General features: G+C 33.2%; 1 protein-coding gene across 1 annotated transcript; it reads left to right on the plus strand.

The window, feature by feature from the left end:
• Positions 1–10,636: 10,636 nt before the first annotated feature.
• Positions 10,637–16,074, plus strand: LOC141690674 (CENP-B homolog protein 2-like). Its single transcript, XM_074495453.1, has 6 exons — positions 10,637–12,145; positions 13,705–13,800; positions 13,895–14,450; positions 14,542–14,678; positions 14,810–14,922; positions 16,020–16,074. The coding sequence occupies exons 1-6, from the start codon at positions 10,637–10,639 to the stop codon at positions 16,072–16,074; spliced, it is 2,466 nt and encodes an 821-aa protein (XP_074351554.1).
• The last annotated feature ends 4,556 nt before the right edge of the window (positions 16,075–20,630 follow it).

Here is a 20,630-nt window from a genome sequence, read left to right on the forward strand (position 1 = left end):
TCTGCTTCAATCATAACAGTTGTCAAATAGAGTGTATAAATATGGGAGTTAAAAGATATTATAATCTTTTACCTACTTTTTTTTCTCTAATCTCTCTTATTCTCTCTCTCACTAATATTCTCTGAAGCTATTTTCTTACAGGCCTTTTAATAAACACCTTGTGTACACTCTATTTTCTCACTTTTTTTTCACAAAAATGGCACCAAAAGACATCATTTTCAATGGAGCCAAGTTTGTTCCTAACAACTACTTGGCTATATTGAGCAAGGGTGAAGCCCCATTAGAACTTCACTTCATCCAAGATTTCCTTGCTAACAGTGAGTTTGGGTATGCTTTGACCCAACCAGAAGCAATCTCAGGAACTCAAGTGCTGGAGTTTTGGAGGAGTGGTGTGTATGATGATGGTGGAGAAAATGGGTCCCCTAGTATTATTTTCACAACAGGGGAGGATGAACATGTGGTGACTGTGGCTACAGTTCGCCAAGCACTATAATTGCCAGAAAACTACATTTATTCAACAGTTGAGGAGCCAGCTCTTCAATAGCTAATGGTCAATCTGGGCTATGAGAAAAGTTTGTCAAAGCTTGGGAAGTTGAAGAGACCCTACATCAGGAGGGAATAGAGTTTCTTCTTTGACTGCATCACCAGAACTTTTGCAAACAAATGTCCAAACTTTGACGTAATTCCTATCCTAAGTCAGCAAATTGGGTATGCTCTGATTACTCAATCTCATTTTGATTATGCTACTGTTGTACTACGATTCATAGGGGATAGGATGACAGAAGATAGAAATACTGTATATTTTACTAGATTCTATCAACTTATTTACAACTTTTGTTGCTCTGATGCACCCTAATTAGCAAGTGAGTTGATTTCACCATTTAAACTTGCTAAGAGAGCATTTACTGACTTATTATCTACTGATAATAAGAAAACTGTTCTTAGACCCCTCTAAATTCCATAATCAGTCAAACAGTTTCTAGTAAACTCTGACCTAACCACATACACTGCTAAATATCCTGATGTCCAACCATCCCAACCTCCATCAGCACCTCCAACCACTACACAACCAACCACCTCTCAACCACAACCAACTCAAACTACCACAGAATACACTTCCAACCAGCTCAATCCCAACAACAATAACCATCAACACCTACCATCAGACCTTCATCCTCTAGGCCCAAAAGAGCAAAGTCTGTTCTTAAATCTCCACCAAGGAGAAGAAGGATGATTATCAGGGATGAATATGATAATGAAGATGAGCAAGTACAGGTTCATGCATCAGAACCTGTGACTATTGAAGCTGAAAAAGTCAATTTTCAGAAAGAAATAACAGCTGAAAAGGAAACTCATCAGATAAATGCTGAAGCTGAAAGTTCTGATACTTTGAAGAGAAAGAGAACTGTAAGTTCCGATGCTGCTAAGGCAACTCTTACACCATCTAGGAGATCTAAGAAACAGAGAGCAGGAAGGCACATGGCTCAACCTTAATCTGAGGATACTACTGAAGCTGGGGAAGGGGATCAGGAATCTCTGACCTTAAAGCTAATTGTGATTGAATCTTTGCCACCGCCTACTCAGGCTAAAGACACTGTTCAGGATACAGTGATCACACCTCCTGTCTCTCCAATTTATGAAAATGTAATAGTTGAAGATTCAGGATTAAGTCCTGAAATTGACATCCACAAGCTGATCATTCCAACTGTGTTATATCTTGAAGCTCCAACCACAGCAGCTCAGCCATCTACAGTCAATTCTCCTATTCTACAGGCTGAGATACCAACAACTCCTATTCTGGAGATAAATTCTGTTGATCAGAATTTAGATGAAGTTGTTCCAGAATCTCCAGTTGCCTCACATACTCTTGTACTGTCAGAGGATAATGAGTCTTCTTCCAGTTCTGAAGACAGTGTTTCAGTACATACTTCAGCTCCTATTCTTGGAAAGGAGGCATTGATCCAAAAATTTGTTGAACATGATGCACCTATTCCTTGGAAAGATACTCACAGAGGTGTGGAGTGGACCAAGAAGTGGAATGAAACTAATTTTATTCCAAGCTCTAAAGTTCTGACAGGGCATATTGTTAAAGCTGATGAGCTGATGACAAATTCTGATTTCAAGACTCAACTCAAAGTCACAGCTCTAAGTGTCAAGACTCTTTAAGGTCAACACTCTACAACTCATGAAAAGGTTGACAAACTTCTTGAAAAGGCTGAAAAGCTGGATATGGAGACCAAGCTTGATAAAAAGAGGTTTATCAGACCTATTTCTGAGAAAGTTGAAGCCATTGAGAAGATTCAAGAATAGCAACATGCCCAAATCACTGAGGTCCTGCAGAATCAAGCTTCTCAAAAAGCTCAATTGGATGAAATCCAATCTTCAGTTGAACTTCTTCTCTCTCTCCTACTACCTGATGATGCCAAAAAGGGGGAGAAGGTAAGTAAGTCCAAATGCTCAATCATTCAGATACTGAAGAAGAAGGATGACAAAGGTGATGACCAGGGAAACTCTGATAAGAGTAGAGGTCAAGGTCAAGGGCAGAGCAGCAAGGTTTCTTCTAGGAAACTAATTACTGAAGTAAGAAAATTTTCTACTCAAAAGAAGACAAGTTCTGAAGCTGCTCAAACTCAAAATCTAATAGCAAGTACTGATATTCAAATTTTGATATCAAGTTCTGATGTTCTGATTCAAGGAGGAAGTAAAGACTCTCAGAAGTTTTTGCAAACTCTGAAGCTCAAGGGAAAGCAGACTACTGTCTACTACAAAGATCCCAAGATTCAGACACTTGATGAAGAGATTGCTAAAAATTATTTCTGAAGCATAATCATGTAATAGATTTAGAAAATCTCAAGGAAGAATAAGCTAGATTTAAAGCTGAGAAGACAAATCTAAAGTCAAAAGCTTCTGTAGCAAAGAAACCTCCAAGGCCTAAGGTAAAAGGCATTGTGATCAAGGAGAAATCTAATACTGAGGCATCAAAGCCCAAAACTAGATCACAGACTGAGATTGATCCCAATGACAAAGGGATGGGAAAAGTTGATGAACCAACAAAGCCATAGGAGATGAAAATTCCTCAAATCCTGATAAAACCTGTGTGCAAACTGGTTCAAGTTCATGATGATACTCTTGTTGAAGATGAAAATGTTCAAACTCCGAAAAGAAGGAAGATAACTGAAGAATCCAAGACAACCTCTAACAGAGCTCAAGTTGTTCAGAGTGAAGAACAGCAAAAAACAACAAGTTCTGATAAAGTCATCAAGACATCAACCTCTGACAGTGCTCAAGTTGATTTAGACAAGATGAAAGTAGCTGACAAAAAGAAACTTCTATGGAAAAATGTCAAACCATAAGATCCAAAGAAAAGCCAATTATTGTCTGATTTCATGACTATTGGGTTAAATGCTAGAGAACCAAGAGACAGAGCAGGGCTAGGTTCTGATGAAGCTAAGATCAAGACAGAAGTTGAAGTTGCTACTAGAGATCCATTTTTGTTAACTGACAAACCTCTTGAAGATGTTACACGGAAACACCTTAATAAGGTTATCTCTGTTCAAGTGGTACTGGATGCTCATGACAAGCATAATGTCAAAGAAAATCTGATTCTATTTCTTGAAGATGGAAGGACATATCAAATGTCAGAATCAGATGTGTTGAACAAATAACTGAAAGAACTTCAATTCTTTCATTATCTTTTAGAGATAAAGTCTGATATTACCAAGAGATGGTCAAAGTTCATAATGAAGACCATAAGAGATAAAGCAAGAATTTCTGGTTTAAGGGTTATAGAATTTATTCCAAACATAGTTGAAGATGATGGAAGTGAAATTCCAATGAAGAAGGATTCTGCTAACCTTGAAGTGATACTGAAAGAGAAATGTCTATGCTACAATGAAGATTCTTCTCATCCAAGGGTAATAAGACTGGATGATGGTTTAGAAAGAAACCATATTTCTGCTCTAAGGACTACAATCTACCAGATTGGAAGTCAGGGTGAAGATTTGAAGCAAGTCAAGACTACAATGGCTCAAGTCCTGAGGATTAAAGAAGAAAAGCTGATATCAAACTTTGTCAAGAATCATTTTGGATTCAGATTGACTCAGTGAGATTGGTAAAAGCTACAAGGACTATAAGTTATTGTTAATTGTCTATTTAAACTCTTATTGTATTTGTACTTAAATGTTTTTGACATCATCAAATCTATTAACTTGTATATTTTGCATAATTTACAAGTTGGGGGAGATTGTTAGGTTTATTTGAGATGTCATGTCTAATATGATTTATATTTAGTTTTCAGAACTTAACAACAGGACATATCAGGACTTACTGAAATCAGGACTTACTGGAAGTTAGAACTTAATATCAGAACTTAAGGTCATATCAGTACTTAAGTGCGGGAAGACTTTCAGTTAATGAATGAAGCTGATTTACAGGAGAAGATCGAGACTAAAATAATAGAAGATATGCACGGAAAGAGTTAGAGGACTAGAAGACTTGTAGAAGATATCTGATTGATATATTTTAGGAGACAGAATTATATTCCATATCAATTAGAATATATCTTGTAACTGTGTACTATATGAACACAGACTTAGGGTTTACACTATATGTGTTATCATTATTGAGAAGATTATACATTGTAACCTACAAGCTCTTAGTGATATTTGTTCATCACTGAGAGAGAACAACAGTTCATATTGTAACAAAGTTTATTGAATATACTTGATCTTTGTTACATACTTGTGTTAAATCGATTTGATTGTATAAATACTGTATCCAACCCCCTTCTACAGTGTTGTGTGACCTAACAAAATATATCAGTAAGACAACCAAAGTTTTATATCAAAATAATTTTATTTGGTTTGCTATTTTTACAGTCAAGCATCAGTTTGACTGGGACCACTGACTAATATTTAGTCCTGAAGTGGTGTTTCGATTTTAAAAAAATATATATTTCATCAATCCAACCGTACGGATGTCAACACATTTATATATTAGTCATATGACAAAATTTTCAGAAAATAATAAATTCATTTGATTTGCTATTGTAACAGTCCACCACTTATTTGACTAGTACTTATTCCTAGTGTTTAGTCCCATGTCGATATTTGGATTTTTTAAACATTTTTATGAATGATCCAAAGATACGGATGTCAATACCTATATATTAGTTATATAACAAATATTTTAGAAAAAATAAGTTCATTTAATCTGCTATTTTAACAGTCAACCAGTTATTTGACTAGTACTTCTTACTAATGTTTAGTCCCATGTCGATGTTTCTATTTTTTTTAAAAAATATTTATGAAAGATCCAACCGTACGGATGTCAAGACATGTATATATTAGTGATACGATAAAAATTTCAGAAAATAATAAATTCATTTGATTTGCTATTTTAACAGTCAACCAGTGATTTGACTAGTACTTCTTACTACTGTTTAGTCCCATGTCGATGTTTTATTTTTTTTTAAAATATTTATGAGTGATCCAACCGTACAGATCTCAAGACCTGTATATATTAGTGATATGGTAAAATTTTCAGAAAAAAATAATTTCATTTAATTTGCTATTATAACAGTCCACTAGTTATTTGACTAGTACTTATTCCTAGTATTTAGTCCCATGTCGATGTTTTGATTTTTTTAAAACTATTTATGAATGATCCAACCGTATGGATGTCAATACCTCTATATATTAGTGATATGACAAAAAATTCAGAAAAATAATAAATTCATTCGGTTTACTATTTTTATTGTCAATCAGTGATTTGACTAGTACTTATTACTAGTGTTTAGTCCCATGTCGATGTTTCTATTTTTTAAAAAATATTTATGAATGATCCAACCGTACGGATGTCAAGAACTGTATATATTAGTGATATGACAAAAATTTCAGAAAATAAAAAATTCATTAGGTTTGCTATTTTAACAATCAACCAGTGATTTGACTAGTACTTATTACTAGTGTTTAGTCCCATGTCGATGTTTCAATTTTTTTAAAAATATTTATGAATGATCCAACCGTACAGATCTCAAGACTTGTATATATTAGCGATATAGTAAAATTTTCAGAAAAAAATAATTTCATTTAATTTGCTATTATAGCAGTCCACCAGTTATTTGACTAGTACTTATTCCTAGTATTTAGTCCCATGTCGATGTTTTGATTTTTTTAAAATATTTATGAATGATCCAACTGTACGGATGTCAATACCTGTATATATTAGTGATATGACAAAAATTTCAAAAAATAATAAATTCATTTGGTTTGTTTTTTAATAGTCAACCAGTGATTTTACTAGTACTTCTTACTAGTGTTTAGTCCTATGTTGATGTTTCGATTTTTTAAAAAATATTTATAAACGATCCAACCGTACAGATATCAATACCCGTATCCAGTTATTTGCTATCTTAGACAAATATTTAAATTTTAGAATATTATCAAATATAAACAATCAAAATTCTCCCATAATATATATTTTTTCGCCACTATAAATATTTGTACATGTGATAAATGTTATACTAGTAAATAAATATATAATTTTTTACTATATTTAATACTATTTAATTTTTTTAAGTATTTTTTTTGTTTTTTCGTTTACTAAATACAACCGCTTGCAATCACTTTAATTATTTCAACCAATTTCGATTGAATTTCTTTTTTGCCATTTCAGCAAATTCAAACAAAAAGAGCGGGAAAATATCCCGCCATTTGGTAAGGCTAAATTCGACTGCTAGCGGTTGAATTTAGGAACGCTAAAAAATTCAGTTGACGGGAAAACTCCCTCCATTTTTTGATGGAGTCAAATTCAACCTCACAAAAAATCCAGTCATATTTATAACTAAATTCAACTGCGTGCGGTTATATTTAGCCATGCCCAATGAAACAACCGTTATCAGTTGAATTTAGGTCGGTTGAATTTATGCAGTTGAATTTAGCCTTATTTTTTTTAGTGGGGCCAATATTGCTAATGAAGTAATGTGAACCGCATATTTTATTACAGATGTTCTGTTTGAGTATTTAGACGAAACTATTGAAAATGTAGATTAATTAACTATGGAATGTTGGCTATGCAAATTGCTATCGAGAAATTTAGAGAAACAAAAGTTGGGTATAGAGACAATAAAGAAATTGCGGAGAAATGAGTTCAGCTTTTCAACACTACTTACTTCATGGTCTCAGCTGAGTATAATAAACATGATTTTGTCTGTCAAAATTTTTATTTTTTTGGTCTAATATTTGTCAAACATATAATATATATATATATATAATATATAAGAACATAAAATGTTTTAAGTCCAATTTTAATCGATGTAGGACAAATAAAAGATAACAAAAGGATGCACACTATCATTGTAATATAATTATTAAAAATAGTGTAAATTATATAATTTAATATTTATAAATCTGGTTATAAAAGTATATATATATATGTAGGGTAAAGTTCTATGATGCCTCACAGTATCATAGCCGTGAATATTCTGAATCTTATATTTATACTAACAAAATTATAAATTTTATCTAATTTTGGTCAGAATATAAATTCATATAAAAAAGTTCCATATGTGACTTCTACAAGAGCATTTTTTCTTTTACGGGAGGGGCTTTTAAAAGATGAAACTCCCATTGTATAGTATTAATATAAGAAATCTCTGTTCTTGTTGTAATACTACACTTCTTTATTACTGACATGAAATAATAGGAGGAAATAAATATCTTGACTCAATTTTTCATATTTTAATGTTCAACTCTCTTTTCTAGTATAATATTAGTTAGTTAATTTAGTTATTAATTAATTAGTTTAGTTAGAAAAATCAAAACTCATTCTTATATTGTATGACCAAATTGTTTAATACTAATTGCGATTTATATATATTAATCAACTTTTCATATTTAAACGTCCAACTCTCTTTTCTAGTATAATATTAGTTAGTTAATTTAATTGTTAATTATTTAGTTTAGTTAGAAAAATTAAAACTCATTCTTATCTGCTATGACCAAATTGTCTAGTACTAATTGCGATTTATACAAACTTACAGAGTTTTTGAGAAACAAAATTTGGTAGCTACTACTATATTAATTATTTTACGATCGTGTACACTTCCACATCAGTATTTGGCGCAACCATATACCTTCTTAAAATCCGCAACTTGTTTTATTAAAACTACGAATATTATAAAATTAATAAGTTTAAGACATAAATTTATCTGCAAATTCATGTACGAATCCACGGAGACAGGGATATTTGAAAAGAAAATTGGCAATAATAAGTCACAGGATAAATAAACATGACGTGCATTTAAAAAATAAATATGGTGTGCATTTGTACGATAATTCATCGATAATATAAGATTATGATTCAAACGATATTATGAGACGATGATTTAGTGAAATTTTGATTGCACTCATCGATAATATGGATGATAATTCAGATGCCTTGACAATTTCAGTCAAATAAGTTATAGCAACTTTTAGATCCTAAAAAATAGATAAAAAAAAATGACAACTTAATAGATTTCCTTAAAGACACCCTCTGGATCATGGATACTAAAAAATATGGTATTATCTCGACATGACGGTCCTTATGTTGTGCTAGTTAAGGAACTGCAGTTTTTACGAATATATCAGCATCAAAAGAGATTATTTGCAGAAAATGCAAAATGTTACCTTAAGAAATTTGTACATAAAAATGCCTTCTACTTCGCATTTGACTGCATAATGTTACTAAAAAAATTTATAGTCAAAATATGTGTAACTTGTCTCGAGGAGCTCCTAAGATTATGAAATGCCTAGTTGGCCAATAAAGAGTTTTATTAGAAAAGTTGAGGCAACATTAACAATGTAATCAAGGTTATAATACGAAGACCTGAATCGGAGTTAGTCAGACCAGTTACATTAGGCGAAAACAGCTTGGGAAAGAAATTTGGGTATTATTTATAGAAGGATTGTTAAGTTGAGAAACTACTTGGATTGAACGTTTATATGTTAAAATACGAGAAGAGATGTGCGGGGTATACAGCTAAACAGCTCAGGGTTCAGGCGGAGTTCAAAGTTTAATTGTTAAACTAAATAAATTTATTTAGTGGACTTTAATATAATTTATTTAATAAATTTAAAATGATTTATCTTATAAACTTTAAATAAGTTTATTTTATAAATCTAAATTAGTTTATTTATATAAGTTATATTTAAGTTTATTTTATAAATTAATTTAATTACAATTTAAACTTAAAAAGAAAAACAAAAAAAAACAAAAAAAAAGAAAAGAGAAAAAGAAAAAGAAAACAAAACAAAAAGAAAATTAAAAGAAAAAAAAAGAAAAAAGAAAGGAAAATAAATAAACAAAAACCGCATGAATATAAGGGTATGACATGTAGACGGCACTCCAAGCAGTTTCTTAGTATAGTTTCTATTATCTTCATATTCATTTAAAATGTTCTCAGTGCTTCGTTCTTTCTTCTGTTACATTATATGGATATCTTACCTAGCTCTTATGCTCAGAAGGAAAAGGAAACACCAATGCCTTATAATTCTCTCAACTATACCAGGAGATTATCTATAACTTTTTGATCTTATAATTACCAATGCATGTTTAATTAGAAATTTCCCGGTAGATATCAAAGAATCTGCATTCATTCTTCAAAAAATAGGAACTTGTGCTTCATAGTTTGTTTTGGTTTCTTATTATTTCTTACAAAGTTAAAGTAATATTATACATATAGATATTCTTCCGAAGACAAGTATTTAATTTCCAAAAATTAAAAATTATAAAATGCCCTATGGTACTTACAAGAGAATGCATTCTTACAATCAAACTTATGGATTGCTTTAGCATCTAGCTATGTCGATTGATTTTTTTCAAGGCATCGACAAGGCTCTTCATGATCCTTTCCTCTCTACTAGCTATTTGATCTGTCTTTTCTTCATTCCTTCACCTCAAAATATTGAAATGACACCATCAGTAGGGTTAAACTAGACAATATGTATACAATAGAAGCTCAGCTCCTTCATTTCCAGTAGTAATAAAATACAGTCCAACTCTTTATCGCTATCCCCTTTTTGTTTAATTAAGGCACAACAAAGTAACTAAAATCACTTAATTTTGATTGAATAGTTCATCATTCTACTGCAAATAACCTTATACAAGATTAAACAGATGTACACACAATCAAACATATACAGTAAAACCTCTATAAATTAATATAGTTGGGACCGGAGAATTCTATTAATTTAGAGAGGTATTAATTAATCGATAAATTAATAATTATTAATTTATAGAGAATTTTCGGTAGCAAACAAAATTAACTTTTGATTAAATTTTTATTCACATAAATTTAAATAAAATGAATTGTACAATTTATATTTTATACTTAATTCAATTAATTCAATGTATATGAATTTAGAAAGTCAATGTAATGTACAATATATTAGATTCAAAGTCCATGTAGTGTATAAGTTAAATTCATTGTATTTTACATAGAAAATATTCAATGTATATTAGGAAAATTCAAAGTACATGAATTAATTTAATTCATTGTATTTTACATAGAAAGTATTCAATGTATGTGTAGTCATAAAATATATTATATATACTGTATATACTAGATTGGGGGAAAAATTATACAAACAAAACAATGGCTTCTCATCTAAAAGGTGTCACAAAATCAACAATGACGGATGAAGCAAGAAAAGCATTATGTGAATATAAAAGAGAAAATTCATCATGCACTCAAAAAGATCTCCAGTTGTGGCTCGAGAATAAGTTTCATCTAAAAGTTAGTCAAGGTATAATATCAAATACACTGAAAAGGTCAGCAGACTATCTTGCAGCTAATTACTTGGAGAAAAGAAAAGATATTAAGCGACATAAACCAGCAAAATATCCAGATATGGAGAAGGTTCTCTATGAATGGTTTCTCCAGTACCAAGATCGTGTTAATATGACAGGAGAGCTAATTTTAGAGAAGGCAAAAGAGACCATGAAAATTTTATACCCTCAACAAGATCAGGAGCACACTTTTTTTCAAGGTTGGCTTGAGAAATTCAAGTTAAGACATGGTATTAAGTCATTTCGTCGCTTTGGAGAAAGTGGTTCTGTTGATGTACAGGACATGGAGAAGAAACTGGAGTCCATAAGGGAAAAAATAAACCAGTTCCCTATGAAAGATGTTTTTAACATGGACGAAACTGGTTTGTTTTACAGGTTACAAGCTGATCACTCTCTTGCTACGAAACAACTTGAAGGAAGAAAACAAGACAAAGAAAGGCTCACGGTTGTTATATGTTGCAATGAAGATGGCTCTGAAAAAATTCCTTTATGGATTATTGGAAAGTATGCAAAGCCACGGTGCTTCAAGAATGTTAACATGGGCAGCTCGAATTGTCATTATCGTGCAAACAAAAGAGCTTGGATGACTAGTGTACTTTTTGATGAATACATTCGTTGGTTTGATAGCCAAATGCAAGGCAGAAGAATTTTGTTTGTGGTAGATAACTGTCCAGCACATCCAAAAAATATTGAAGGACTAAAAAATATTGAGTTGTACTTCTTGCCACCTAACATGACATCAAAAATCCAACCTTGTGATGCAGGAATTATAAGAGCTTTCAAGATGCACTATCGCAGGAGATTTTATCGTGGGTTATTAGAAGGTTATGAGTTGGGACAATCTGATCCAGGAAAGATTAATGTTTTGGATGCTATCAATTATGCAGTCGCGACGTGGACGACAAATATAAAACAAGAGTCAATAGCAAGGTGCTTTCAACATTGCAAAATTCGTTCCATAGATGAAGTTTCGAGCAATTTAAATGAACATACAACTCCGAAAGAATACATTCATGAACTTGAGGTGATGATTAAGGATCTAGGTTATCGTAATAAAATGGATGTTAATAACTTCTTAGATTATCCGGGTGAAAATGAATCATGTTCCGAGGTCCAGAGTATAGAAGAGATTGCAAACACCATCCTTGAAAATAGTGTTGAAGATGATCTTCAAGACGATACAACACCGTTGGAGCCGGTTACACGTAAAGAAGCACTTAAGGCATCAAAAATGCTTAATAACTTTTTGATGCAACATAAAAGCACCACACCCGAGCTTTTGGATGCAATAAGGAAGATTAGGGATGAGCTTCATGTTGATTTAAATTATATGAAAAAGCAAATTACAATTGAATCATATTTTACAAAGATGTAATAGCTATATTTTTATGAATATAAGGGAATTATTAATTTATAGTTTTATTGGGACCATATTTTTATACAGGGTTTTCAAAAAAATTATTATCTTATTATCTTATCGAAATTGATCATTTTTTGAACTGGCCCAAGTCGGGACCGGACAAAATTATTAATTTAGAGAGATTATTAATTAATCGAGTATTAATTTACACAGGTTTTACTGTATATACTTGTATATACAAGATTAAACAAAAACACAAAAACAAACATACATACACAACAAAAAGTAGATAGATCAAAAATTGGATGAAATTGATATTTGAAATTTGATTATCTTAATAAAAATGAAATATGGGATGCGATAGGCTTCCATAAAAATAAGAGAAAAAAAGAAGCATGTCAAATTTTCAAGAATAACTAGCTAGTCTGTTGCTGACACTTAAATTTTTATATTTAAGGGTGCACATATGTAGTCCATTTAAGATGTTATTATAAAAGATCGTTAATAAGGATTCAATCAAAATTGACACTCCAACAACATCCTAGTAATTCTTTGAATCCTTAAGATACTCTTTTGCTTCCTTCAAGATAAGGAACTCATGCTCATTCCTTATCTTATATTTATTAGTTAAATATTCATTTTCTCATTTTTCACACTTCTTTTCTCATATTTTTTTTCTCTCTCTATTTGAATTTAATATTACAATAATAATAAGGAACCAAAATAAGAATTATTATTGGAGTTGTCATACCTTTTAATAATTGAGAATTTTTTAAGAGTAAGTCCACCAGTGTTATTTGCTTCCTTTTAATATAAAAAAATTAACTTTTAGCAATTTAGCATATGGTATCGTGTTTCAACTCCAACTATGATCACTATTCTCATCCCTTAAAAATGTTATATAATAAAGTGAGAAGAAAGAGAGAGTAAAAAGTAAAAAGAAAAGAGAAATAATTCTTTTATTGTTAAAAGTGAAATAAGGAAGCACTACAATTCTTTTAAAATAAGGAATGAAGGTCATACTCATTAGTGATTTAGGATATTGTTACAGTGTAATTTTGTATAAAATTCCTTTTCATTAAAATTAAGAGCTTATTTAAGGAAATTCATGAACTTGCTAATTTATGTTATTTTTAAAAAACATAAGAAGACACTCTTGAAGTTACTCCCGGTAGGAGGGAGTTACAAGGACTTGCACAAACTTGAAATAAAAGGGTACACATGTAAAGCATTGAAAACTGAAAAGTTTAACATAAAAGCTGCTAACATACATTCCGGGCTCGAAAATCACAATAACTGTTTAGAGATTAGGAACATGCAGAAAAAAAAATAGTACTCTACTATATAATACAGGGCAGTCTATGCTAAGACTAAGAAGCAGACTGCTATGCTATGCCTGAGCTTCGAAAAATGCAAATCCAACAATCTTTTTGACTACTCAGTAAGTTTAGCTAGCCATGCATATGTAAAATACATAACTATTGCATGGTCTTAATAAAGTCACCTATTTGAAGAGCCAAGTGAAAGCAATGGACATATGTGATTCTCCAGCAAAAGGGCACAGTTTTTGTAAGATTGTGCTATCCGAAATTTCTTTTCATGATAAGCTGGTAAGGACTTCAAAAATTTCCAATAAATTTAACTAGTAATCATACATAAATCCATTGAAAAAAACTTGATATGTGTGTGTGTTTTTTTGTGCAGATGATTCCCAGAAAATATATAAGAAAATACGGGAAGTACCTCTGTGCTCGTGTTTACTTGAAGGCTCCTAGGGGTGGAGTTTGGCCTGTTGATTTGGTTGGATATGGCTGTGAGGTTTGGTTACAAAATGGTTGGCCCGAATTCGCAAGATTCTACACTTTATGTTTTGGGCATTTCCTAGTTTTTAAATACCAAGGAAATTCTTATTTCAATGTATTTGTATACGATAAAAGTGGGATCGAAATAGACTATCCATTAGTAAACACTGTTACAGACACGGATGAACAGGACAATCTTACTACCGGGCAATCGACCCAAGTGCAAGAAAGAATGATGAGTGACAACGATGAACTTAAGGCATGCAAGAAAACAAGAGATAATTCTGAATGCATAGAAGCTTATCACCTTGGCAATTGTTTGATGCGAATATTGCAGCACCAAAAAATTGCAAAAGTTTTTTCAAACAAAGCCCTTGATGCAACATCGGACGACAATATTGAACCTCTTGCCATGCCTACAAAAGCAGAGTTTAATCTTCATGATCCCCTGCACCAAGGTGAGTTGGACTTTGTTTATTGTATCATTGGTTGAAACTAAGCATAATTTCTGTGGTTTCTGCTCTAACATACATATGACAATACTTGCAGACAAGTTGAATAAGCGTGGTGCAGATAGCAATGAAAGGAATTCTACGACACTTGCATCTGCCAAAGCTTACAAATCTAACATCCCCTCTTTCGTTCTTAGTGTGGCTCCATCACATTTAAGTGTAAAAGGCCGAGTGGTAAATATATCTTGCTAAATCCGTACTCAAGTATATCAGCATCCTAGACATGCATTCAATGGTACAATGTAACTTTCATATGTTTTGATTACAATATGATGAAATAGTAATGCGCATGTGTGTGTTGGCAGGATATTAAGAAAGCTTTTGCAGTGAAGTACATGAGGAGCACAAAAAAATTCAAAGTTTGCCTTAACGTTAAAGAAAGAAGTTGGCCTGTTATGTGTACTGTTTGTGGGAACAGGTATAGGTTTTGTAAAGGTTGGTTGAAATTTGTTAAAGGCAATTCACTATCCGTAGGAGATGTTTGTGAATTTCAGCTGATAAATCAAGCTCAAATGTTGCTAAGAGTTTTCATATATCGAGCAGCAGAATGCTAGATTGTTTTCATGTTGTTGGAAGCTCAGTGTAACAACAAAACATTCATCTTTGGTTCCACTGCTGGGGAAAATATATTTTTGAAGAGATATTACTAAACCAAACTATGGAAACAATGTAATGCACTCCAATCTCTTATAATGTGAATTATGGTTCTGTAGTCCATATTGAGTACGAAAGCAAAACCCAAAGTGAATAAACAAGAATCACTACAAGAATCCCACTTATACCAACAAAAAATGGTAACAAAAATAAATCTGTTAGTAATTACCAACAGATTGCCAACGGGACTTAGAAACTTTGAAGGCTAACAGTATACTAACTCATTAGTAATGGATTACTAACAAATATTTACTAACGGATATTTTTGTTAGAAAAATAGGCGCCAAAATTTCCCGCCACACGATACCAACGGAGAACGTAATGACATGCCAACGGACGTTCAACTTTGCTTTTCGTGTGCATTCCGTTAATATTCCGTTGCAATATTAGATCGGTTAAAAATATGTCTATTACTATTCCGTTGGTATGTCCAGTGACTCTATTATTATTCCGTTCGTATATTAAATCTGTATATTTAATACCACCTACCTTCATATATCATCTATTTTTTGGCCAATATATTCAGTCTCTCATATTTATTAATACTAACCTACTTAAATATTAATAATTAACAAAATTATAACAATTAAAAAATAAGATCTAAATCATAACAATTAAAAAAATTATAATTAACAAGGGTTTAGTTAAATCAAGGCCCAACCCATTAACAGAAACCCTAGCCATTTATCATTTATATCTAAAACCATCACAAACAGAACCAATTGTTGTGGCCGCCTCATCTTCGATTTACAATTTTCTATGTCCTCCTACTTCGACTTCCCCACCTTCACCATCCCCTCCTCCTCTCACCTTCATCTTATATTCTCATATACTATCATTAGATTGGCTTTTAACTGAAAGCTATGGAGTCGAAATCCAACGCAGAGATGATGAAGAAGAGCAAGAGATTGATTAAAAACGACGAGAAGATGAAGAAAATGAAGAAGATGAAGTGCGGAGAATGAGTTCAATATGTAAAAAGAAGAGGAGGGTTTGCGAGAGGTAGGGGTGGGGGTGTGTGCGAGAGAGGTAGGTGCGGCTGGAGTTGCTCGCCGGAAGTTCGGGCGGAGGAGGCGGAGATGCGGCGGCGAAGGTGGTGATTGATCTGTCGGTGATTGCGTTTGAGGAGTTTATGGAGCAGTATGTAGGTAGGTTTATGTGTTGTGCTAAGAAGATTGGGGATAAGTTGAATTAAGTTATGAATAAAAGTGTTTGTATTGGAATTTTAGTTTGTGTTAGTTATAGTATTTGTAAGTTAAATGACTGATGTACAAAGAGAGATTACAATGAAATAAGTTTTGAGTTGAATTGGATTAATGAAATAAGTTTTGAGTTGAATTGGGTTATCGGAGTATGCTCGGAATTTTGGCAAACTCACCGGTTCTGGAAATTTAATCGTTTCCATAGTGTTGCTAATAGTACTAACGGATTTATCATTGAAAATTTGTCACTTAATTTAATAACGGGGTTGCTATTAGTAGCAACAGAATAATCGTTATTATAGGGTGGCTATTAGTACTAACGGGAATAATCTGTCACTAAGTAGTACTAACGGAATAATCTGTCACTAAGTTGGTCGGGATATGGTCGTGGTCTCAAAAAAGAATTCTGTTGTTAGTCTGCTATTATTCCGTTATTAAATTTAGTAACGAAAACAAATCCATTGGCAGTGATTTCTCCACGACGTTTCCTCCAATGGAATATTTTAGTTGTTATTCCGTTGGTAGAGAGCTTTACCAACGGATATCTATAACATAACAACGGCATTTTCTGTTGTCAAAACCGGATATTCTTGTAGTGAATAAGAAAGTAAAACGACAATCACATAAGACAAAGATTTACGTGGTTCAGAAATTCCTACTCTACAAGTCACACTAATTTTGTATTGATCTCTAACAATTTGTTGTGTTATGATTTTATAATTACATGAGTATTTATAAGAGAAAAACTAGCCCTAAATCAAAATTATAGTCCAAATCTGAAAAGTAGACTAATTCATAAACTAATCTGAATCTGAATAGTCTACTTTCATGGTCTTAATTAATAGATTCCACAAACCCAACAATTTCACACTACCAATCTTCACTTCTCTCTTGTAAGTCTAGTAAAATCAATTTTTCAATTAATAACTCTAACTAGTGCAGCGCCTTCTCATCAATCAATTCCGAAGGCCAATTGAAGCTACGCAAAATTTCAATTTTTCATTCATAACCACCTTGGTCAACATATCTGCAGGATTCTTTGATCCAAGAATTTTCTTCAAGGACAGAGTAACATTGTTTATCAACTCTCTTATAAAGTGATATCTCAGCTGAATATGCTTCGTCCTAGCATGAAACACGGGATTCTTCGCAAGATGAATAGCACTCTGACTGTCGCTATACAAAGCACTGTCCGCCTGTTTCTTGCCCAACTCCTCAAGAAAATTCTTTAACCAAATCATCTCCTTGCTAGCTTCATAGATAGCCATATATTCTGCTTCTGTGGTTGAAAGAGAAACACTCTTTTGAAGTCGAGACATCCAACTAACTGCGGTGCCACCCAAAGTGAAAATATGACATGTTGTACTTTTTCTTGTATCGCAACATCCACCCAAATCTGCATCAGAGAACCCTTCCAAGATAACATCTTTCTTACTGAAATATAGTGTAACCTTGGATGTGCCTTTTAAGTAGCGTAACAACCACTTGACTGCTTCCCAATGCTCTCTTCCTAGATATACATAAATCTGCTAACAACTCCCACTGAATGAGAAATGCATGGCTTTGTACACACCATAACATACATTAAACTGCCAACTCCAGATGCATAAGGAACTTTAGCCATATCTTTCTTACCTTCATCCATTTTAGGTGATTCCTTCTTTGTGAGATTAATGTGACTCGCCAACGGTGTACTTCTGGTCTTCGCATCTTGGACACTGAATTTCTGCAACAATTTCTCAACATACTTTTTTTTGAGATAATTTTAAAGTACCTTCAGCTCTATCCCTTATAATGCTCATACCAAGTATCTGTTTTGTTGCACCCATATCCTTCATCTCAAACTCCTCAGACATCTGTCTCTTTAACTTGTTGGTTTCCCTCTTGTTTGATCCTGCTATCAACATGTCATCAACATACAACAACAACATGATATAAGATGAATCAAACTGTTTAAAGTAATAACAATGATCCATAGCACTCCTCGTGTATATATTCTTCATCATAAAGCTATCAAACTTCAAGTACCATTGTCTTGGTGCTTGCTTTAAACCATACAAGCTTTTAATAAGCTTGCAAACAAGGTTTTCTTTCCCAGCTAGCTGGAATCCCTCTGGTTGAATCATGTAGATGTCTTCCTCAAGATCACCATGTAAGAACGCAGTCTTAACATCTAGTTGATCTAGATTTAACTCCTCTACATCCAATATACTTAGCACAATTCTAATTGTAGTCATCTTTACAACGGGAGAAAATATATCGATATAGTCACTACCTTTTTTCTGTTGATAACCCTTGACTACTAAATTCGCCTTGTATCTCTTGTTGCCATCATATTCTTCTTTGATCCTGAACACCCATTTATTCTGTAAAGCCTTCTTTCTAGCTGATAACTCTGTTAAAGACCAAGTCTCATTCTTCTCAAGCCATGGCTGATTTATATTGAACTGAATCATCCACTTGTACTACCTCTGAATAACACTGAGGCTCCCCGTCCTCGGTCAATAACATATAATATATTGAAGGAGAATATCTTTGTGGTGGTCTCACACTTCTTCTAGATTTTCTTACCTCAGTCTGTGGAGTTACTGGAACCCTGTCATCAACATTCTCCGAACTCCCACTATTTCGTGCAAGATCTGTTTTTGTAATATCTTCAAGCAATGCTTCCTCTTTTTCAGGTTGTTCCTTTGTAAACTCAGAATCGACTACAAGTTTATCCTTATACACTGCATTCTCATTAAAAGTACCATCTCTACTTCTAACGACCTTCTTAGTCAGTTCATCCCAGAAACAGTAACCCATATCATCTAAGCCATAACCAATTAAGATACACTTCTTTGCTTTCGGATCAAACTTGTCCCTGTCGAAATCTTTAACACGCACATAAGAAACACAACCAAAAACTCGCTAGTGTGAAAGATTTACCTCTTTTTCCTGCCACTCTTCTTCAGGAATCTTGAACCTCAAAGGACTTGAAGGTCCTCTATTTATGAGATACGCTGATGTGCTAACTACATCTGCCCAAAACATCTTTGTCAACCGTGCATGTAATCTCATAATCTTGGCCCTCTCATTCAAGGTTCTATTCATGCGCTCTGCAACATTATTGTGTTGTGGTGTCTCTGGAATAGTTTTAATCATTCTAATCCGAAATTCTGCGCAATAACTTTTAAACACACCACTACTATATTCACCGCCATTATCTGACATCAAACTCTTCACCTTCAAACCGGTCTGATTTTCAACTTCAGTCTTCCACTTCTTGAAAGTAGCAAATACATCTGATTTATTCTTCAAACTATAATCCCATACTTTTCTAGTGAAATCATCAATAAAAGTGACATAGTAGCGAGATCCGCCCAATGATGCAACTGTTGTTGGATCATATACGTCTGTATGAACTAGCTCTAACTTCTTAGCTTTGGGGGTCCTCCCTGATTTTGCAAAAGAAACACGTTTCTGCTTTCCAAGAATACAAGGCTCATAGAATCCAACTTCCATATTCTTCAACTCTTGAATATTCCCTTTCGAAGTTAACAGCTTCATACCTTTTTCACTCATATGACCAAGCCTTTGGTACCACAAAGTTGAAGACTCAATCTCATCAGCAACTGCATTTGCTTTATAGCTAGATTGTTCAACAATGTACAAAGCCCTATTTTTTTCTCCTCAAGCAATAACTAAATTCCCCTTTATAACCTTCCACTGTCTGTCTCCGAAAATAACTCGACCCTTCCTTATCTAACTGACCCATAGATAACAACATCTTCTTCAGTCTAGGAATGTACCTTACATCTTTCAACGTCCAACTAGTTCCCAAAGAGGTTCTAAGATTAATGTATACCATGCCTGTAATATTCAAACTCTCATCATCAGCAAGACTAACTTTACCAAAATTTCCAACTCTGAAACTTAACATTAAATCCTTGCAAGGGGTAGCATGGAATGATGCACCAGAATCCATAACCCATGAACCAACCGAACATTCAACACAAAAAATCAAAGTATTGTCATTCACCACTTCTTCAACTACGTTAGCTGAATTATCCTCTTTACTTTTTCCTTTAGGAGCCGTAGGAGCCGTGTACTGATTCCTGAAGTGACCCTTCTTCTGACAATTCCAACAAACAATATCCTTGCGATCTTTGGATTGTCCTCTCTTTTGTGACTTTGATCTGCTACGCCCTTTATTCTGCCCATTTTCGAACTTTCTGCCTCTACTCTCAGCACTGAACAAGGAACCTGGTGACTCTCCTGAGTTTCTCCT

Source organism: Apium graveolens, chromosome 10 (genome assembly GCF_009905375.1).
Source record: "Apium graveolens cultivar Ventura chromosome 10, ASM990537v1, whole genome shotgun sequence".
NCBI lineage: Eukaryota > Viridiplantae > Streptophyta > Magnoliopsida > Apiales > Apiaceae > Apium > Apium graveolens.

Excerpts from the sequence above, each read along its gene's own strand:
- LOC141690674 (XM_074495453.1), top strand. The coding sequence starts at position 10,637 with ATGGCTTCTCATCTAAAAGGTGTCACAAAATCAACAATGACGGATGAA. Across the intron at positions 12,146-13,704 it reads AGATTAGGGATGAGCTTCAT|AGCCAAGTGAAAGCAATGGA; the intron begins GTTGATTTAAAT and ends ACCTATTTGAAG. Across the intron at positions 14,679-14,809 it reads TAAGTGTAAAAGGCCGAGTG|GATATTAAGAAAGCTTTTGC; the intron begins GTAAATATATCT and ends GTGTGTTGGCAG.